At 39.7% G+C, this 23,372-nt stretch overlaps 1 protein-coding gene across 1 annotated transcript; it reads left to right on the forward strand.

Annotated features, from left to right (window-relative positions):
- The first annotated feature begins 7,748 nt into the window (after positions 1 to 7,748).
- SPX (spexin hormone) lies at positions 7,749 to 15,296 on the forward strand. The gene is made up of 5 exons (XM_049881603.1): positions 7,749 to 7,835; positions 7,957 to 8,014; positions 8,554 to 8,616; positions 10,148 to 10,231; positions 15,238 to 15,296. The coding sequence occupies exons 1-5, from the start codon at positions 7,749 to 7,751 to the stop codon at positions 15,294 to 15,296; spliced, it is 351 nt and encodes a 116-aa protein (XP_049737560.1).
- The last annotated feature ends 8,076 nt before the right edge of the window (positions 15,297 to 23,372 follow it).

Raw genomic sequence — 23,372 nt, forward strand, 5'->3', positions numbered from 1 at the left:
GCTATGGAATTGCTATTGCTACAAGCAATTAGGACAGTTTTCTGAAAGTTCCTATAATTGCTACCGTTAACTGCAATTTTTTTTTTAAAGGACAATTTAGAAATTAGAGGAGAAAATGTTTAAATACTTTTTTCTGAAAGTGAAAAGAATATATAATATGTGTTTGTGACCTAAATGAAACCATTAACATCTGCTGTGTTTTGATCATAAATTTTGGTAAAGCCAAAATGCTGTTTTTGTTGTGTGCTGTCAAGTCAATTCCAACTCATGGTGACCCTATATGACAGAGCAGAACTGCCTCATGGGGTTTCCTAGACTGTAGTCTTTACAGGAGCAGATCACCAGGTCTATTCTCCCACAGAGCCATGGGGTAAGTTTGAACCACCAAGCTTTCCATGCTTAAGCATTGTGCCACCAGGGTTTCTGATAGCCAAAATACTAGTGGTTGGCACCTGGTAAGTAGAACATTGTCTGACTCACTTGCTCTGGACATGTCATCAGGAGGGATCAATTGCTGGAAGAGGACATGACACTAAGTGGTAGAGTTAGTGTTTAGTGAAATGAAGAGGGCCAACAAGGGCATGGGAGACCCTTGGTAGGTGAATTGACACAATAACAGCAACGATGGGCTGGGACATGCCAGTGATTGTATTTATTTGGTTATGAGGCTGCTTTCCTCTGGAAAACAGATTTTTGAGGCTCAAGATTTGTTCTTACTCATATTGGTATCTCCAGTTCCTGGTGCTTGTAGGTGCTCAATAATGTTGATTGGATAAAGGAAAGTTAGTTCTTCCGGCTTATCTGGTGCTGTCCCCACTCATCAGTCACCTCTTGTGTTCAAGAGAGTCTCATAGAATCACCAAGAATCTAGTGATCTGTTCTGGCCCCTGCTTAGCATCCCTTGTGATCTGAGAAGATTTACTTTGCTCCATCAGCAGCTCGTCGATAGAAGAGGAATCATAGACAAAGGGAAGGACCATGCCCACAGACTGATTGCCCTTCATTACTGGAAAAAATGTGACTGCTGGGCAGACCTGAAACCCACTGCTAAAGTTTTGAGACTGGACTGAATTAGCGATTCTCAGATTTCCTTTCCAATATGGAATGAAACCTAGGAGGGCTTTGTTTTTTGTTTCTCCTTTTTCAAGATTGTGGCTTTGTTTGAAATTGGAAATGCTAATATGAAGAGGTATCCCAAGGAGAAAATTTAATATGAGATGATTTTATTCCTTAAGTGAAGAAAGGCCAGAAATAACACCCTGCAACAAGAGGGCTCTCCTGCAGAATGATCTCTTACATATGTGAACAGTGCTGGTAATAATGGGTAATTCCAGTATCTGAAGAAAAGGCTTCTGGTGTGATGTTTGTGATCCTGTGAGGCAGTGTGTCTCGTGGCAGTACAAGCCCAGGTTTTGGTGATAAAACACTAACTCTACCACTTAGTGTCATGTCAGTCAAGTCAAGTTCTCTGTTTGCTCCTAAATGAAACACAGTATCTATTGCACAACATTTTTGTGAAGATTGAATTAAAGAATGGCTGTAAAAGGGCTTTGTCAAGTTTGAAAAGTGCTGTGCAAATACTAGGTATTGGCCTGAGATTCCTGGCCCAAGAACATAGGCTGGAAGTAGAACTACTGACTGCCTCATCTTCCTGTTGCATGATGATACCTGGCAATGCCTAGTGTTCAACGTAATTCACATAGGATTCTTACATCCTTCAAATTTCAGAGCTACCAACATTTACAAGGCTCAACAGTCCCAAAGAGCTATTAGTATTTCATTGTTTGCATCTTTATCCAAAATCTTTCTGCTCTATTTGCCCTGTATCTTTGTGCTGTACTTACATGACATCTACTAGCACACCATTAGCAGGCATGCACTTCGAGTTATCCTGTAGTAATGGTGGTGTGCATTCATATCATATACACTATGCTCAGTCATTTTGGAAATGAGTGTTAAAATATTCCCATCCAGGTATAATTGTGAAGTAGGTGAACTTCAGCCTTCCCTGCCTCCATTTTCTTAATCAACACCCAACTCCCTAAATAACACTCCCCTTATCTCTCTTCAGACAACCATATTGGGTGTGGGTTCCTTAGGTATCAAAGCCTGAAGTGAAAGGATGACTGGGTAAAGACACTGGCCAATGAATGGGGAATTTATTTGGGTAGCAGACCTTCTCAGTGTCCTTAAAGTCCCTCCTAATGATAGACCTTTGGGGAAATGACTTCTTCCATCTGTTAGTGAGATAGCTGGCCGAAGGGGAAGAGTGGCCCTGGCAGAAAATAGAGCCATTGTAGGAGATTGAACCCACCACCTCATTTGTACTACACCTACCCAAATCCTCCCTGGTCTGTCATCAAGGTAATTTGGATATTTTGTTATAATTAGCCCATGTTGTCCAGGTAACCTTATCCAAGATAGCAGCTCTTTTCTATGTGAGCACAATAATCACTGAACTTGAAAGAATAAGTTTAAAGAGTGACAGTTGGTTATTTTAAATGGGGCCCGGGTACCCTCCAGTCAAGTATGAAAATCTAGATAACAGGAGAGGTGAAGAGAAAATGGTCTTCATTGAATGTGCCTTTTAAAAAAGGTTTAGGATTCAATTTATGCAATGCCCACTGCCTGGTAATATTGTCAGCAGAATAAAATCCAGTGATTTTACTCAAGATCAGTTACCAAATAACTTCTCTTAGTTCATCTCTAGGTTTAGATGTGTAGAAATCTTAAAAGTTCTGTGATTTAGCAAAAATATTTTATTGGTAGTCAATGCCCTTTGGAAATCCTTTTAGAAGAAACATGTGTTCTAACGTGTTATTTTTGATAAGACTACAATATTGATAACATGTCAAAACCATTCTCATTTCTGCATATTATGCTGAAAATGGCAGCTTTGACATCAAGCATCCGCTTTTGAATTTATAAACTAAATTATTATAAGCAAACCACATTCATTTATTTTTCCTTAAAGTTTTAAGTCCAGAACACTGTATTGGTGACTCATTTTCCTCTACCTCTTTCAAAAACCTATGTGTGTTTTTGGTGTGGAGCGGGGAGAAAGGCATTTTACTTGCTTGCTAAGCAATTTAGTAATTGGATTTCACTTATGACTCTATTTAAAACATAAACACATGTATATTCTTTTATTGCTTTTTTGTTGTAATTGCTACAATCCCTCAAGATTAAAACCCTAAAAACTAATATCTAAAAAATATTAAAATGTTATCAAATGTTTGGTGTTAACCTTTTAGTCATTAGTTACAGGTAGTCCCTGATTTATGACCCACGACTCCATCGTAAGTCATCTGACATAAGTCAAAAAGCTTTTTTTTTTTTTTAGTGCTCTTTATTACTACTTTTTATTATCAGTATCTTTATAAATCTGAACTTTGTCTTTGGGGGTTGGCATGAGCATGATAACATGAGCGAATTACACACTGCAACATTGTATGTAGTACATGTTACTTAGAATATGCATAATGTTTTAAGTGCTGTGCATCGTATGAACATGTTGTAAATCGGGGACTACCTGTACTATATTTATCCTCTCCTAAGCGGCACTGGCTGGCAAGACCGTAGAAGAAACCCTAGTAGTTAAGACCTACGTCTGCTAACCAAAAGGTCGGCAGGAGTTCCTTGGAAACCCTATGGGGCAGTTGTACTCTGTCCTGTAGAGTCCATACGAGTCAGAACCCACTCCACGGCGATTTTTTTTTTTTTTTTTTTTTTTGGTTTTTTAAGACAATGGAGGAAACCCTGGTGGCGTAGTGGTTAAGTGCTATGGATAGATGGCTGCTAACCAAAACAGCTGCAGTTTGAATCCACCAGGTGCTCCTTGGAAACCCCCGGGGGCAATTCTGCTCTGTCCTGTAGGGTCACTGTGAGTCGGAATTGATTGGACGGCAAGGGGTTTGGACAGTGGAAAACAAACACTACACTGATGGCGATCTGCTCCTGTAAAGATTACAGCCAGGAAACCCTGTGGGGCATTTCTGCTCTGCCGACCTCACAGAACAGCATCAACAAATGGCTCTGGCTTCTTGCTTTACGTACTCCTTAAAGGGAGTAAATATTCCTCAAGTTTCTGCCTACAAAACACACTCTATTTTTGATTATTATCTATTAAACAAACCTCAGTTCCTGTCTGCACATGACTGTCAAGTCTAAATATCAAGCATCCAAATTCCAATCTCTCTTACAAGTATTTGCAGGTAGATAGCATCAGCCCCTCAAATTTCAATCCCAAACCAAGTTTCTCTGTTCCTCCAAACTCCCTGATACTTCCATTTCTAGCCAGTCTCCTAGCCACCCAGACTCTAAGGTTTAGTTTTCATTGCTTCTTTTATCCCCTACATCTTTGCTACTCAAAATGTCTAAGGATCAGTAGCAGCTGTCACCATCACCTAGGAATTTGTTAGAAATCCAGAATCTCAGGCTTCACCCCAGCTCTACTGAATCAGAATCTGCATTTGAACAAGATTCCTGGGTGACTCATATGCACATTAATGCCTGAGAAGCATTGCCCTTACTTTTCTCTCTCTTATCCATGATATCTTAGCATACGGTGGGTACTCAAATCCTGTTTAATATCTTCCCATGTATATAACTGTTTTGACTGAATATTGGCATACTTTGGATCCTACCTTTCTTGCCTTCTAAGAATTTGCTTTTGTGGTTATCTTCTCTTTCTTCTACATCATTAATTTCTCCTACTCTGCTGATCTTTCCATCAGCATACATGTTATACAAATGGGTTCTTAGTTGCCATTAATAGAAACCAACAAACCTGGCTCACTTAAGGAGGGGAGCAATTTATTGAAAGATCACCACAGCTGGCACTGCCACCATCTCTAGCGCTGCATTCTGGAATCTGCCACTAACTGGTATGTAGCCAGTTTTGCCCCCAGAAACAACTACTGCTGCATGAGAAAGTGTTTCTCCCAATCCTCTGCTTTCTTCCATCTTAGCTCCAGAATCCCCCCCATCGAAGGGGCTCCATCTGATTAGTGAGTCTGAGTTATAGGCCCACACCCCACCTGATAGCGAGGCTGGAAACGTGAGGGTCAGACATTTTCAGCTTATACAATAAAAAGAAGACTCTGCCTCTTTCCGAGATTCATAATCCCGTAATTCATCATTTGGGGAATTTTAGAATTCCCTAAAATTAAGAAAAGAGTTCAGATGTTATTGGAAGGACAAAAAGAATAAAAAAATTTCTTCCGTACTCAAGTATCTTAAAAACTTCCCTAGACTCCACCCCTCTTCAGTTTCTCATTTTTCCTTTCCCCTTCCTAGCAAAATTCCTCAAGATTATCCACGTGTCTTTATTTCCTCATATCCTATTTATTTTGCAGACTATTCCAATCTAGTTTCTGTCCCTCACAAGCCATATTTTCAAATCCAGTGGACACTTCTTGGCTCTCATCTTATTCAGCTTTTCATCATCACTGGATATTCTCTTGGCTTCTTAGGCATTATGGTCTCCTGGAATTTCTTCTTTCTTTTTGAATACTCCACCTCAACCTCCTTTTCTGGTCCTACCTCTGCCCATTCTCTTTATGTTTGTTTTACAGCTCTATCCCTGTCTTTATTCTCGAGTTCATCCATTCCCTAAATTGTCCCATTCAGTCCCAACTTTTTCAATCCCTATAGGTTGATAATTCCCGCCTTTAAAAAAGATCTATAGGCTGGTGGCCTCTTCCCTGTTCTATAGAATTCTGCATTTTCAATTGCCTATTTCTCACTTCTACTTGAAGTTCAAAATGCATTCTAATTTTAATATGCTCAGAAGGAAAATCTTAATTTCCCTCCCTGTACTGGTTCCTTATGAAGTCTCCTCGATTTCAGTAAATGGCTTCATCATTCAACCAGTAATTAAGCCATCCTTTGTTTTCTTCCTACTTTTACATCCCACTTATCCACAAATTCTATATTTTCTACCTCCAACATATATCCCAAATTCATTTACAGCACTCCTTTCCCTGCTAGTACCACCCTAGTCTAAGCTGTCTTCTTTTCCTTATAACCACGTTCTTGTGAACTGGCCTCTTTCTTCCTCTCCACCCTATTTCAAAGCCCTCTCACCTATCACCCACACAACTTTTGTTCTGTTGGCCTCCTTCCTGTTACTCAAACAAGCCAAACTCTTGCTGTCCCAAGGCTCTTGTTTATCTTATGCCTAGAATGACTGGAATACTAATTCCCATCCCAGTTTATCCCATATCTGACACCACCTTATCTTTTAAGAAGTAGTTTTTTTTTAAAGTAGCCCAGAAACCCTGGTGGCATAGTGGTTAAGTGCTACGGTTGCTAACCAAAAGGTCAGTAGTTCAAATCCACCAGGCACTCCTTGGAAACTCTATCGGGCAGTTCTACTCTGTCCTATATGGTCGTTATAAGTCGAAATCAACTCGACAGCAATGGGTAAAGTAGCCCACCACTTACTCTATCATATCATCTTGCTTAAATGGGTAAAGTAGCCCACCACTTTATCATATCATCTTGCTTACTTTTGTTTTAGAATTGAAAACATTCTGTAATTTTATTATTCACCTACTTACTAGTTTAAGAGTGTTTCTCTCCTAACTAGAAGATATGCTCGATCAAACAGAGACCATGTGTTTTTAGTTCATGGCTGTATCCCATGAAATAAAAAGAGTGTTTGACACTTAGTAGATATCCAATGAGTATTTGTTAAATAACTGAACAAATGAATAAGTGAATGATTGATCTCAAATTCCATTGAGATTCCCTAACATTTTTGATTCTATCCAAGTGATTCATCTTTAGTCATCAGTGGGCAGCTTGATTGTAGTTAGTTACCCAAGACAGGTTTTCTTTATTCACTTACTTTTTGGACACTTTCTTTTTGTGTGTGCGATAAATATATAGGTAACAAAACACTTGCCATTTCAACCATCTTCCCACATACAGTTCGTGTCATTAAATGTATTTTTCATGTTGTTCAACCATCACTGTTCCTGTTCATTTACTTTTGCTTCTGCCTGCGGCTAGTGGTCATTTTCCTTAATTATTTTAACAAATGCTTTATGAGGAAGCTAATAGGAAAAAGCAGGTATCAGGATGCTGATATATTCAGAATGCCCGCTGACTGATGTGGTCAGTGCCTGAACAAATTATGTTCACCTATCAATCATTCCTCTACTTCCTGCAAATGAATCTCCCTGGAGGAGTCATCAGATCTTCTCAATCTTGAAGGCTGACAAGAAGTCCCTGTGGACTCCCCAACTCTACTGCAGATGGGGAGCGGTCCTTGACACTAAGATTTTAAAAGCCCCAATTTCAGAACAAGATTGGAAAACTCACAGCTAAAGCTACAGTTACTGCAGAGTTTTCGAAAGGAGCAGAACATGAAAGTAAGTAAAGATTTGATCTACTTGAGGGAAGTGTAGATTTTTTTCATTATTTTATGCTTAGATGCTAAAGGGTATTTGAAGAAAATCCCTTTAAAGTAGAATCATTGAAATCTTTTTTGATTATTAAAAATTACATTAAATTCACTCATTTCCTCATTTGAGTGAGAGAATGAAAAGAATATCTTTCAAAAAACTTTTGAAAATAGGGTCTGTGGATTTACTAGAAGGTGGGCTGGGGAAATAACTCCATTTACTAAATATTAAAAAAGAACATAGCTGGAAGTAAATGGCTTGTGATTATCATCAAGGAAGGAAGCAGAAGACCCTACAGGCACAGAAATGACCCTCACCCCTTTGGTTGGTCGTTCCATGCAGGGACTCCGAAATCTGGTAGCAACAACCTTGGCTCTTTTCTTGATGTTCTCTCTCATGGGAAACTCCAGCAGCGCTCCGCAGGTAATCAGGTGCAAAAAGCGATGTTCTCAAATGGACTGCATGCCCAATCTTTGCTATTTCTTTTTCTACTACGGGACTGGGTCACAATGTCTAATTAACTGCTCTTCTCTTGGGGTTGTAGAGAATCTTTGAGAGAAGGAATTGGACCCCTCAAGCTATGCTCTACCTGAAGGGTGCACGTAAGTTCCAAACACTTTGCTCTTCCTACGTCAGTAATGGAAAATCTTTAGGGGTGCAGCAGAAGTTCGTGGGACAGATGGTTGTCCGTGGATTCCTGCACCCTTGTTCTTTCATGGAGAGTTAATAAGGTCAAATTTGTTCCCATAATAATGGAGGTTACCCTGGTCTTAGCTAATCAAGGAAAAGAGGGGAGGGGGCGGGGAGTTGGGGAGGAGAGAAGCGCACCCTGATATAATAAATTCTCTGTCCTAAACTGGACGGTTGTTGTTCCTTGGTGCAAATGAAGACTCTGAGTTGCCCGGGAACTATCGCCTTGGCGGGCGAACGCTGCCGCAGCTCCAAAGCCCACTCACAGCGTTGGGCAGGGCGCGGGCGGGTGTAACGGGCTTTCTTCTTCGTCTCGGCCGAGGCGCCTGGCTCAGCCTGGCAAACGCCGCTGCACCACCGCCTCCGGGCCAGGGACTGCGGAAAGCCTGCGGAGTGGCTGAGCTGGGTGCCAGGGCGCCAGAGCCCTGAGCCGCGCGTTTCGCCTTTGCAGAAGGGCGCCGCTTTATCTCTGACCAGAGCCGGAGGAAGGACCTCTCCGACCGACAGCCTCTGGGTGAGTGGCCAAGGGGACTAGGGGGCTGATTACGCACCTTGGAGCGGGGCAGGGTGGATGGGGGCGCTCCGCCCCGGGGCCAGCTAAAGGACCTCCTCACCAGGAAAGACGTGGCCCTGGGACCCGCCATGAAGTGAAGCCATCCCGGGCCGAGCCAAGTTGGCAGCGACGGCCAGATTCCGAGGGCCAGAGCTGGCATCTTGCTCCGCTCTGGAAGCTTAACTGGGTCGCAGCCGCTCTGCAGAGGGCAGCCTCGGTATGCAGAAGGTCAGGGAGTTAGCGAAGACACAGCAGATGCCTCAGGTTCAGCTCTGAGGATCAAGGAGGATGGGAGAAGAACTGTGTAACCGCTTCTAGAAATGTCCCTTTATAACACCTTTAAAAGGTCTTTGCAGTTTCCTCTTAAACACTATTGTTATTATTATTATTATGAAAAATGTAATTTATCCAGAAACTTCAAATGTATACCTCCAACTATTGTATTACTAGAAATTGCCACCAGAAGGATCAGGACCAGGAACAGTTAAGAAGCGTGGGCGGTTAAGCATGGGGCCAGGGTCTGTTATTTTTGGTGCTAAACCTTTCTGTGCCATTGGGTTATGGAATAACGGTACAATTAATTTTGATAAAAACTTAAAGATTGAAATGCCAAAAATAAAAGGTAAACTTATTTTGAAAAATACCAAACACATAGTAGGTGCCTAACATTTTGTTACTTACACTGCAAGCTTGAAGAAACTAATTTGCTTTATGATGGTAACATTTGTTTTCCCACTTCAGTTGCCCCAAATTAAAAATCATGGTTTGTGTTGAATATGGGTGATTTGTCTTTTGTCAGCTTATATTTGAAATCGTTTTGAATATTTGGGAGATACTCCTTCAGTCAATAACTGTGTTATATGTGGCCAATACCAATGTACCTCAAGCCAGCCATCACTGCCTCTCAGTGGAGGCTTGTGTGTTGCTGCCATGCTGAAGCATTTCAGTAGAGCTGCCAGGCTAAGGCAGGCTAGGAAGAAAGCCCTCTGATCTACTTCCCAAAATCAGCCAGTAGAAGCCTTATGTATCACAGCTGTCAGATTCCATTGTGCATGGGGTCACCACGAATCGGAGACCCACTCAATGGCAGCCGAAAACAGCATGTGGCCAAGAACGTAGATCATTATCTCAAACTGCTCTGGAAGGGAGGAGAGAGGAGGTGAACCCTTCTGCCCAGACAGAGATCTCATTTTATGCTGTGAAAGGGAAACTTCTCATAGACTCTTTTTCATAATCCTCCTTTTACATGAAATTCTCTCCAGTATATTGTTTAAGTTCTCTTCCACACCCTGTAAAATATGACATAACCAGTTATCAACAATTTCCAAAAGAAGTATGAAATATTTCAATTTATAAAAGTTAGTCTTCTGTGAGAAGGGATTAGAAACCTATTTCATAGAAGGTTTTCTAGTATTGTGTCATAATCTAATGGGATTTATCTCTATGAGTGTTCAAATGCTAATAGAGTCTGTATACATTCTTGTTCCTCCAGAAAGACGTAGCCCAGATCCTCAAACACTAACTCGTCCAGGAGCAGCAGCCCTGTTACTGGCTTCCTTTCAGAAACCACAAGAAGGTATGAGCATAGTGACCTCTTTCAACTATAGGACAGAAATGTTTTGCTTATTTTGGGGATTCTGTGTTGAATGGCACAAAGTTGAATTTATTTGTTCAGATTTTTAAAAAATAATTAACAATCTGCCCCCCAGAAATTCAGAGATGTTCAGAAAGACGGATTATTCCTCAATAAAGTGATTCCCAAGAATATTAAGAAAAAGATTTTTTCCTTGGTAGGGCTAGGTGATTTTATATGAATTTCACATTCCACAGCCCAGTGTAACTTCTATTTCTAATTTTAGAAGTTGTAAACATAGACCAATAAACTCGTAGAATTGAAAGAACTTGAAGTCCAGCTTCCTTGTTTTATAGTTGAAGAAACTAAAGCCAAAAGAAGTTAAATAATGACAAATCCAATTATTTGCTATTAAAAGTCAAACTAAATGAAATTGCTGAAAATCAACCATTTTTTAGTTAAAAACACAACATTTTCATACAGTTTACCCTCAGAGGAATAGCCCTATTCTGGTTCTAAACCTGTTTAATTTTCATTACACTGTACAGGTTCTTCTAGACCAGGATTAGGTATCATCTTCACAAAGAAACATCGTTCATGTAGCATTAAAACTAATCATTGAATTAAGGCATCTCGGTAGTGGACTTTGGAGGCTAACCAGACTGGTTCAAATCCTGGCTCTGCCGTTTACTAGCTGGGTGACCCTGAGCCGCAGTATCATCATCAGTAAAATGGAATAATGATACCCAGGGGCAGGATAGCTATGACAGCCAAATGAAAGAAAGTATATAATTTTTATTATTTTATAAAGACAGTCATCAAAGCATAATATACTGGTATTACTACTACCCATTGCCATCGAGTCGATTCCGACTCGTATCGACCTTGTAGGAACAGAGTAGAACTACTTCATAGGGTTTCCAAGGCTGTAAATCTTTACGAGAGCAGGCTGCCACATCTTTCTCCCACAGAGCACCTGGCGGGTTCAAACCTTGGTCCTTTTGGTTAGCAGCCAAGCTGCTTAACCACTGTGCCACCAGGGCTCCTTAAAGCCTAATATATGACCTAGAATTTTCCCTCTGAAAAATTGTAATGATGACATATTTATGACATAATCTGAACTTTAAAATGTGTAAAAAATATATGTATAGTGATCGATCTGGCGAGCCAAGCACATGCTGCTGACCTAGTGCCCTGATACCTGTGCTAATGGAGAAAACATGTGTGCTCTATATCTAGGATTGTGACGGATCGTGTGGGAGGGGGAGAAGAATAGAAAGAATTCTCTGGCTTCAAGCTTATGGCTCCTGTTGTGAAAAATTATCTATGATAGGCAAGTGGAAGAGAGTGGGATAAAAAGGTATTTTTTTGAACTCAAAGCAAATCTGGGGTTAATTCAGCAAATTTTATGTATTTATGCCTGCTAGGAGCCCTGGTGGAAACCCTGGTGGCGTAGTGGTTAAGTGCTACAGCTGCTAACCAAGAGGTCAGCAGTTTGAAGCCACCAGGGGCTCCTTGGAAACTCTATGGGGCAGTTCTACTCTGTCCTGTGGGGTCACTATGAGTCGGAATCGACTCGACAGCACTGGGTTTTTTTCATTTTTTAGGAGCCTTGGTGGTGCAGTGGTTAACAGCTGTGGCTGCTAACCAAAAGGTCAGCAGTTCAAATCCAGCAGCCACTCCTCGGAAACATTATGGGGCAGTTCTACTCTGTCCCATAGGATTGCTATGAGTTGGAGTTGACTCGATGGCGGTGGATTTAGTTTCTGGTTTTTACGTGCCAGACACTGTGGCAGACAAAGAAGAGAGCAGACTGAGCAAAAGCAATCATGAGAATGGTCTTTACAGTGAAAATATAGGGTGAGCAGTCTAATGGAATGGCCAAATGTAGGGTTAGTGGCTATGGTAGGGCTACTACTAGGAGCTAATATTTACTGAATGCTTCCTATAAAGCAGTGGGCCAGGCACTGTTCTCAGCACTTGATATGGATTTATACATTTAATTCTCACAATAATCCCAGGAGGTAAGCACTCTTATTACCCACAGTTATAGATGAGGAAGTAGAGGCACAGAAAGATTATGTAACTTGCCTGCCATCATGCAGCAGGTACATGGTGGAACAGGAATGAAGACCAAAAGGTAGTTTGTTCTTCATGGGAGTGTGAATAAGAGAAATGACATGATAAAAGAAGATGAGACTGATTATCGTACACTGGGTAACAATAAGAACAATAGTGATAGCTATAATACCTGAGCACCTACTAACATGTCAGATACCATTGCTAATCTTTATAGCTGAGAAAACTGAGCCTTAAAGAGGTGTATTTACTTGCCAGAGGTCACACATTTATTAAGAAGTGTTATCGGGATTTTAACTCAGGTTTGTGTGAATCTATAGCTTTTTCAATTATGCTGGGCCACCTCTCAAATGGGTTATGTTGAAGAGGAGAGGTTGGAGTGGAGAACCAGTAAAATACTAGGGAAATAATATAGGAGTGAAATAATGAGGTCCAGTTAGACATTGGGAATAAATGGAGGGGCTCAACTCTGAGAAATACTGGAAGAAAGATGGAATAATTATTAGCTAAAAGTATAAAAGAGAATCCGGAGTTAACCTCATTTTCACAGTTGTGTGTGAGAATTTAAAATGGTGATGCTTATAAGAAAGGAATGCAAATTTCTGTGGATTTGGAGATAATTCAGTTCGAGGTGACATTTTAGTGATAAAAGGTATGTAGGTCAGTGGCTGTTCACTATCTGACTGTGGACTGAGTACATCAGAATTAATTGGAGAGTTCACTGAATAAACACATTTCTTGGTCTTGGGCCAAAGATCCCCATTCTGTAGGACTTGTGAGGTCCCAGAATCCTTAAGCTCCTCCAGGTTATCTGATGGTCAGTCAGACCTGGGAACACCTGGAAATTCAGAGCCAGCTAATCAAGGTGGAGACCATCAGAATGAAGACCCTTCCTAGGGCTTAGTGGGAGGAGAGCAAATAGCAAAGGCCAGGTTTCCCTTGGAGGACACCCAAAAATCAAGGCAAAGGGCATAAAATAGTATCAGCAAAGGAGCATTAAAAGGAGTAGGCTGAAGTATAAGGGAAGAACCAGAATAGCATAGTATCCTAGAAGCCAAGGATGGAAAGTTACAAGAAGGAAGTGATCAGCAGCATTGAAGACAGCAGAATGGCTAGTAAGAATTCAGAAATCAAAGAGGAAAGGGAGATCTTGACTGTCAGGGAACATTAAGGAGTGGTTCACAAGATTCCCTCCCCCTGCCCCCAGTGACACGATTTTGATTTTCCATTGCTGTGCCCCTTCTGAAACACTATTTAGAGGCAATTTGGGACAAGCAGGTAAAGTGCAGAGTTAAGAAAAAGCAGTTACTAGCATTTTGGAAAGCTGGCATGGCTCTCTCATTTTTAGAACTCTTAACAATAAATGAAGATGAGAAATAGTTGACTAGTGGGAAGAGGATGTTGTTTTCAAGGTGACCTTTTTTAAATTCAAGATTTGGAACACTTCTCCATATTTGAAAGAGCCCTGGTGGCTCAATGGCTAAGCACTCGGCCATTAACTGAAAGGCCAGTGGTTCGAACTCACCAGGCATTCCAGGGGAAAAAAGACCTGGAAATCTGCTCCCCTAAAGATTATAGCCTAGGAATCTCTATGGGGCAGTTCTACTCTGTCATATAGGGTCACTATGAGTCAGAATTGACTTGACAGTGAACAACAACAACCATATTTGAAGTAAGTACAGGGAGAGCTCTGGCAGAGATAGGTTGATAGTGAAGCTGGAGATTTGATTGTTAGGAAGCTGTGCAGAACCAGAAAGGAAAGTGGGCTAGAACTGAGAGGAAAGAACTAATTTTAAAGAGGAAAAGAGCTAATTTTTACTGGAAATTTTAGGGAAGGATGAGACTATAGGTCCCATTTCAAATCCTTTTTGGAAAACATAATTTTTTTTAATTACTGAAATTTTCTAAGTGGCTTATCTCAATAATGAAATGAGGTAATCAAATTTTACTAGTCTAAATTGCTGGAAATATTAATCTTATATATTATATTAATATCATTAATCACTAGTCTCCTTTAGTATTTCAATGCTAAAGTCCCTGGACTATTATTTGGAATGCTCTTATTGTATAGTGGATTTTTATTTCAGTGGAGTTTTTACAGGGATGGCTTCCTTTCTTGCTGAGTTTTTTCTCCTCCCTTCAAAAAAAAAAAAAAATTTTTTTTTTTTCAAAGAACAGCCCATTACCTATAATATCTCAAAATGTTCCTGCAATTTGAGTGTAACCCAGACACTTAAACTGAGGGAATGTGATTTCATATAAATAGGATCTTGGAGAAAAGTAGCAGGAGATGTATTTGCCGTTGGTGACCCCCTCTTCCTAGCCATTGTAAGTTTTCACTTTCTGTCCCTTCTTTAGTGTCCTAGGAACCTGCCATCACCTCGCTCATTAGCTACCCCTAACCCAGCTGTGGTACCTCATGCTGTGAAGCTTTTCAATCCCATGGAGCTAATAAGTGTCCCTTCTTTTTGTCTCAATTCCTCCCCAGAACTCTAGCTCCTCTAATAAAGGAATATTTGCAAAGGTGTTCCTATGTCATCTTTCTCATATACGATGCACTTTTGCATAAAATTTATGGAGAGACAGTACCTTGATATAAGAGAGTGATTCTAATGGTGGGTGTTTTAGGCATGAGGCATCAGAGCAAGACACGTGGCCTTCTCAGATCTCTGCCAAACATACCATGTCATATTTTCATTCCTTATGAAGATTCAGATGCCAGTCAAATGCCCTATTGTGTCCCAAGCTGATGGGAAAAATATTTAAACCAAATCAGTCAAAATCCAATTTTTGGGGGGATTTTCAGTAGCGGAGTGTATGAGTTAACATAATTTAGAGGACTAAATGTTTATTTCTCGAGTTTACCTTATCTTTTCTCATTTTAGGATGTAGGATGTATTTTCATTTTATGTATTTTTTTTTTCTTACAGCTGAAGAAGAAAACTTTGATCAAACTAGATTCTTAGAAGACAGTCTGCTAAAATGGTGAAAATATTCCAAATTACATTCACTTACTGTTGTATTCTTGTTGAAAACATGAACCATGTGAATAAAACTCTCAGACCCTTTTTGTTCCATTTGTAGTATTAGGAACATGCATAGCTAGTTTCATTCTTTCAGAAGCAAAAGTAATGTAGACTCCTTAACTGAGAATATCATCACCTTCTTTCATAGCTTCAGGTCCTGCTTAGATCACCTTGTATCTCACTCTTGACTTTTTTTCAGAGAATTTAAGATTATAAGCCTGAAGACTCTTTGGAGTGTCCTTCCCTTTTGTTAAAACCAATCCCCTTCTTGATCTAATCATTCTTAGCTGGTTTTATACATTTGTGTTAACTACTTGCATTTTCTTGCCCACTCAGTGGCGATGCTTCGTCTCCATTTTCCCACCTGGAAGGAGGCAGGATGGGAAAGAGGGTTGTGTGTTTCTGGCTGTAGTTCATCCAGGCGAAGTCAACTGTGAAGAAGAGACGTGGGAAGGGAATGACTGGGCAGAAGCCCAGTGATAAGAACACTTCGCGTGTTTGCTGACAGGGGGACAATGTGTGAGGCTGGAGTCCATGAAAGATTTGCTGAAGATCCACAGCTAGAGGTCCCCGTGCACTCTTTCAAGATCTCCCTGAATTCAGTTTAGAAACATGGATCTAAAAGTGACAATCTGCCCATTTATACACTGTACAATGGAAGCATACTAGTTCTTTAGAGGTAGCCAGTTTTCCATGGCTAAACAGATTCAAAGACTTGGCTCATTCTAATTGCCTAGAACTCTAGGTTTTGAAACTGTTTAGTTCCATAAAGGCTCACTGATAACATAAGTGCATGGTGATATGCCTAATTTACTCCCTTTCAAAGTCAGTTTGAGTTTAATATCACAAATAAGTATATATATGTACATATATATGTGCATACATACATATACATATAAAAAAATATATATACACGCATATAAATACAAATACACTTATTGCAAGCATAATTATTTTCCTTCTGAAATATAATAATGGTCATCATGTTATCTTTTTACCTGATTAATTTAGGGTCACTCACGTAAATGTCATAACAGGAAAGTGTTGTCAATTCTTGCTGTCATCAGTGTATTGCCATTACTTAAAAAAGAATGTATATGAATGTTTCTGTAACTTGGAATTACAACTTCACTGTATCAAGTGATCACAATGCTGCTTGTAAAATTTGTTTGTATCTTGCATCACCATTGAAAAATGTAACTGTATTCAAGTTAATGTAACATCAATCTCTGTTAAAAAAAATAAGAGGTTAACATTAAAAAAAAATCTATGTGCATTATAATAGGCACTTGTCATTAATTATGATTTGCACATTTGATTTTAAAGTGGGATTTACTAGATTTGTGTTGTTAAATTTAATGAGAATTATTTTTATTCATCTGACATAAATGTGCACATCTTGCCTATTAAATATTATATCTATCCCAAAAAGACTTTTAAAAATACATCTTAGGAAATAATTCCTCCAGCAACTATGTAGAGCAATACCTCTCAAATACCAAGCATTTGACACTAAAACTGGAAGTTTTTAAAAGCTCCATAAATGACCAGTAGCTGTTAAAATAAAATCAACTCCAAACATTATAAGCAACTAAATTCCTTGAATGTTCTGCCATACAGATGTCTGATTAACCACGAAGGCCCCTATCCCAAGTTTGCTATAACTTTTTTTTTTTTTAGATCTCTCTTAGGGTATATTTGCAATTCTCTTTATGTCTATCTTTAAAAACTTAAATGAGCAAGAGAACACGTGTCAAAAACTTTTACATTGCATGACTTGTATTTTAAAATTGGGGGATTTCTGCCTCCAATAATATGTATTCACCAAACCAAACCCACTGCCATAGATTCAATTCCGACTCATAGTGACCCTATAGGACAGAGTAGAATTGCCCGATAGAGTTTCCCAGGAAAGCCTGGTGGATTTGAACTGCCGACCTCTTGGTTAGCAGCCATAGCTCTTAACCACTACGCCACCAGGGTTTCCATAATATGTATTAGAATATCCTAACTCCAGATTGAACTTTCAGCCACTTTTGGCACAGCTCCAGTTGTTGCTCCCCTCTTTTCGCCTAAATCCATCTTCCCCATAGCTGTATGGCCTTCGGCTTGGGGTCTCAATGTCTTTGTTTCCCTGGATATCTTCTTCCCCCTGTACCACCATTGTGATGCTTACAGTGGAGAGGGGAAGGCAGAGAGGGCTGGCAAAATAAAATCAACATGCAAGCAACATTTCTTCTTTACCTGGTTATGATAAATGGAAGTCTATATCCTATCAACTTTAAACTGCACTGTATTATTTCCCACTCAAGAGAAAGGGAAGTAGGAAGGTAATCTATTGGTCTCCTACTGGACTGTAAATTCCTTTAACCCGTTGCCCACAAGTCAAATTCCAACTCATAGCAACCCTATAGGACAGAGTAGAACTGCCCCCTGGGGTTTCCAAGAATGGACTGGTGGATTCAAACTGCTGACCTTTTAGTTAAAAGCCAAGCTCTTCAAGCTCTTAACCACTGTGCCACCAGGGATCCATAAATTCCTTTAGGAAGAGTTTATTTCTAATTTGATTTGATTCTTACAACCACCACGAGAAGCAGGCATTTGTATCCCCTGCTGTTACTGCATAGATATTTGGGTTCACCCTGTGGTGTCTCTTTAGACTGTCCCAAGTAGACATGACCAGTCCCTCTTTTGAGACTCCTTGTACTCTGGAGAACTACTAGTATGCCACTCGTAACATTTTATATTTCGATCTGTACATGTAAAACCAGTATATACAGTCTTAGATTCTTAGTGCTGCTGTAACAAAAATACCACAGGTAGGTGGCTTTAAAGAACAGAAATTTATTTTCTCAAAGTTCAGGAGACTAGAAGTCTGAATTCAAAGTGTGGCTCAATGGGGAGGTCCTTCTTTGTCTATTTCAGCTTCCAGTAGCCAGAAATCCTTGGTTCCTTGGTGATCTTCATGTGGCACCTATCTATCCCCATTTGTGCTTGCTTATCTCTGTGTCTGTGCTGCTTCTCAAAATTCAGCAGTGATTAGCTTCAGGACACCCTACACTGATAGTGCCTCATTAACATAACAAAGAAAATCCTATTCCAAATGGGATTACATCCACAGGTACTGGGGTTAGAATTCTAACACATATTTTGTGGGGACTCAATTCAATCCATAACATAGAGTAAAAACTATATATGTAAAACCAGTTCTTTTTACCCTAACCCTTACCATGGAAGGAGGAGTGGTACAACCCATAATAAATGTCTTGCTATCAGCTGATTAGGCACACACACTATTTCTAGAGTTCCTGTCCTCCAATTTATGAATGCATACATTCTTTAAAAGCTTCCATTTTTTCGTACCTCTATTTCTCCCCATAAGGCCATTCATGCATGCAACTACTGTGTATAAGACACTGTGCGTATAAGACATTGGATATAACATAGCCATTTATTGAAGAAAAGTTTCAATCAAATGCCCAAGGAGTCACAGGCAGAGGGACAGTGGAAGGCAGCATGAATGAGTTCCCCAAGTATCTCATATCCCAGGATTGGGGTGCTTAGGCTGAGCATGGCTGGACATGTCATGGTTTATGCTCTGAGAGGGCTTCCCTGCTCCTGCTGATTTTTACAGGGGTTTGGGAGGATCAGGAAGCCCAGACTAAGCATAATGTAGTGGAGGCTTTTGTGGATGGGGGAGTGGTCATACTAGTAGAGATAAACATCTTGCAGCTAGAAGCCAGCTGCCCAAAGCAGTTGCATACCAGTGCTAATAGCCTTTACAACCTGTCCTGTTGGATGGAAGGGAAGTTTTCAATCCCAACTAGCTTGTTGCCTCTCTAGAGAGAAAGACTTTGGAGCAGGGAGGAATTACCCAATAAGCAAGGTACCCCCAGGTTTATATTAAGCAAGGTATACATGAGCTTACTTGTGTTTACTTACTAATTTGTAGTGCACAATTCCACATGGGTTTCACCACATCTTTTTTAAGCCCATGCATACCTTGCTTAATGTAAGCCCCGGTGTACCTTGCTTATTGCTTAGTCAGCCCCTGCTTCAAACTCATCTAGCAATAATCCTATTTGTCTCTCCTTACCAAGATTTGTCAATCTTGCAGAAAGGACAAAAGATTGGAGGAAGGGGATGGAGTCAAGTGGTGAAAACTGTCTGAATGGGAGAACAAGTGCTGGGTGGAAACTCTGGTTCTTACCAAACAAAACAAACAACAATAAAAACAAAACACACAAAAAACAGTTACAAATGAAAAGTCACATACAAAGGGGAAACAATAAGACTAAGCTCTGATTACTCAGCAGAAACCATGCAGACAAGAAGCCAGTGGGATGACATATATAAAACCTTAAAAGAAAAAAAAAAATTTCTGAACAAGAATAATATATCCTGCAAAACTCTTGCTCAAATATGATGGAAAAAATAAGATATTTCCAGATAAAGAGAAATTAAGGAAATATATAAAAATCAAAACAACTTACAAGAATTAGTAAAGGGAGTCCTTCAGTTAGAGAACCAACATCAGACAACAACCTGAATCTAGGACACAGGACAGCATCAGCCAGATACCAACCTAGGTAATGAACTCTCAAGGATGAAACAAAACTAAAAAAATTCACAACAGGGAACCAAAGAGGTCAATCTGTAAATGACAACAATGTCAGAACAACAAAAGAGGGAATAAAATGTGCAAGTATAGAATTTCCAGATGGAGAGGAAATCAAGGTGATATCAAGTAATAAAAGACTGGCTTAAACTTAGGAAGATAGGAGTAAAATTTTGAGATAACCACAAAGAAAGTTAACAAACCTACTCATAAAAATGAAGAAAAATGTCTAAGTACAAACAAAATCTACAAAAATGAAAGAAATGAAAAAAAAAATCACAAACAAAAGAACTTCAGCACAGGAGACTTAGAGGAACAAAGAAAATGTCAGCACCACAAAAAAAAAGCACTACAAAATGACAGCAATAAACTCACACCTATCAATAATCACACTGAATGTAAATGGTTTAAATGTACCAATAAAGAGACAGAGTGTCAGAATGGATAGAAAAGCAGGACCCATCACTGTGCTGTCTAGAAACAAAGACATAAGCCAAAAAAAAAACAAACCCGTTGCCGTTGAGTCAATTCCAACTCACAGTGATACTAGGATGGAGTAGAACTGCCCCATAGAGTTTCCAAGGAGCACCTGGTGGATTCGAACTGCCGATGTTTTGGTTAGCAGCTTTAGCTCTTAACCACTATGCCACCAGGGTTTCCAAACAAAGACATAAATACATTAAAAATCAAAGGATAGAAGAAAACATATCAAAGAAAAAAAAAATGTCCATTGAGTCGATTCTGACTCATAGTGACCCTATAGGTTAGAGTAGAACTGCCCTGTAGAGTTTCCAAGGAGTACCTGCTGGGTTTGAACTGCCAACCTTTTGGTTAGCAGCTGTAGCGCTTAACCACTATGCCACCAGGGTTTCTATCAAGCAAACAGCAACCAAAAAAAAAAAAGCGGAAGTGGCAATACTAATCTCAGTTAAAATAGACTTTAAAACAAAATCCACCAAAAAAGACAAGAAAGGACATTATCTAATGATTAAAGGGGCAATCTACCATGAGGACATTACCATAATAAATATCTCTGCACCCAATGTCAGGGCTCCAAAATACATAAAACAAACTCTAACAGCATTGAAAAGAGAAATTGACAGTTTCACAATGATAGTAGGAGATTTCAACACCACTCTCAGCAAAGACAACATCTAGGAAGAAACTCAACAAAGATAGAGAAGATCCAAAGGCCACAATCAATCAACTTGACCTCATAGACATATATAGAACACTTCACCCAACAGCAGCAAAGTACACATTTTTCCCCAACGGTCTCCAGAATAGACCACATCTTAGGCCACAAAGCAACCTTCAACAAAATCCAAAATAATGAGATAATATAAAGGAAGTCAGGAAACCAATACCATGTATAATAGCCTCTAAAAGATAAAATACTTAGGAATAAATCTAACCAGGGACATAAAAGACCTATACAAAGAAAACTACAAAACACTACTGCAAGAAACCAAAAGAGATCTACAGAAATGGAAAAACATACCATGTTCATGAATAGGCAGATTCAACATTGTGAAAATGTCAATTCTACCCAAAACAATCTACAAATACAGTGCAATCTTGATCCAAATATCAACAGCACTCTTTAACAAGATGGAAAAACTAATCATTAACTTCATATGGAAAGAAAAGAGGCCCCAGATAAGTAAAGCACTACTGAAGAAGAATAAAGTAGGAGAACTTGCACTACTTGATCTCAGCTGTGGCAGTCAAAACAGCCTGGCACTTGTACGACAACAGAAACAGCAACCAATGGAACAGAATCGAGAATCTAGATGTAAATCCATCCACCTATAGTCATCTGATCTTTGACAAAGGCCCAAGTCCATTAAATGGGGAAAAGACAGTCTTTTTAACAAATGGTGCTGGCAAAACTAAACGTCTATCTATAAAAAAATTGAAACAAGACCTTGCCTCACACCATATGCAAAACTAATTCAAAATGGGTCAAACACCTAAATATAAAACCAAAAACTATAAAGATCATAGAAGAAAAAATAGGGTCAATGCTAGAGGTCTTAATTGTTGCTGTTGTTAAGTGCCAACAAGTCGATTCCTACTCATAGCGACCCTATGTATAACAGAATGAAACACTGCCTGGCCCTGTGCCATCCTCAAAATTGTTGTTAAGCTTAAGCCCAATCATTGTTGCAGCCACTGTGTCAATCCATCTTGTTGAGGATCTTCCTTTTTTTCACTGACCCTCCACTTTACCAAGCATAATGTCCTTCTCCAGGGACTGATCCCTCCTGACAGCATGTCCAAAGTATGTGAGACATAGTCTTGCCATCCTTGCTTCTAAGGACCATTCTGGTTGTACTTCTTCCAAGACAGTTATTTGTTTGTTCTTTGGCAGTCTTTGGTCTTCCTTATTCATCATTCAGCTTTCACATGTATAGGAGGCGATTGAAAACACCATGGCTTGGGTCAGGCACACCTTAGTCTCCAAGGTAACATCTTTGCTTTTCAACACTTTAAAGAGGTCTTTTGCAGCAGATTTGCCCGATGCAATGAGCCTTTTGATTTCTTGACTGCTGCTTCCGTGCGTGTTGATTTTGAATCCAGGTAAAATAAAATCCTTACAAGCTCAGTCTTTTCCCTGTTTATCATGATGTTGATTATTGGTCCAGTTGTGAGGATTTTTGTTTTCTTTATGTTGAGGTGTAATCCTTACTGAAGGCTGTGGTCTTTGATCTTCATCAGTAAGTGCTTCAATTCCTCTTCACTTTCAGCAAGCCAGGTTGTATCATCTGCATAATACAGGCTGTTAATGAGTCTCCCTCCAATCCTGATGCTCTGTTCTTCTTCATATAGTCCAGCTTCTTGGATTATTTGCTCAGCATACATATTGAATAGGTATGGTGAAAGGGTACAACAGCGATGCACACATTTCCTGACTTTAAACCACACAGTATCCCCTTGTTCTGTTAGAACAACTGCCTCTTGATCTATGTACAGTTTCCAGTTAAGTTCTGGAATTCCCATTCTTCAAAATGTTATCCATAACTTGTTATGACCCCCACAGTCGAATACATTGCATAGCCAATAAAACAAAGGTGAACATCTTTCTGGTATTCTCTGCTTTCAGCCAGGACCCATCTGACATCCTCAGTGATATCCCTGGTTCCGTGTCCTCTTCTGAATTCTGCTTGAATTTCTGGCAGTTCCCTGTTGATATACTGCTGCAGCTGCTTTTGAATGATCTTCAGTAAAATTTTACTTGCATGTGATATTAATGATATTGCCTCACCTAGTGATATTAATGATATTGCCTTACAAGGTAAGGTCATGGACACTTCATAGACACATCCAAACTCCCTGAGGGACCGAATTACTGCACTGAGGGCTGGATACCATGGTCTCAGGGGACATCTAACTGAACTGGTATAACATAGTTTATGAA

Source organism: Elephas maximus, chromosome 4 (genome assembly GCF_024166365.1).
Source record: "Elephas maximus indicus isolate mEleMax1 chromosome 4, mEleMax1 primary haplotype, whole genome shotgun sequence".
Taxonomy (NCBI): domain Eukaryota; kingdom Metazoa; phylum Chordata; class Mammalia; order Proboscidea; family Elephantidae; genus Elephas; species Elephas maximus.

What these genes read in the sequence shown, in the direction of transcription:
- SPX (XM_049881603.1), top strand. Translation starts at nt 7,749, where the DNA reads ATGCAGGGACTCCGAAATCTGGTAGCAACAACCTTGGCTCTTTTCTTG. An exon ending in CTCCGACCGACAGCCTCTGG is followed by an intron (nt 8,617 to 10,147) that starts GTGAGTGGCCAA and finishes TTGTTCCTCCAG; the next exon opens with AAAGACGTAGCCCAGATCCT. An exon ending in CTTTCAGAAACCACAAGAAG is followed by an intron (nt 10,232 to 15,237) that starts GTATGAGCATAG and finishes TTTTTCTTACAG; the next exon opens with CTGAAGAAGAAAACTTTGAT.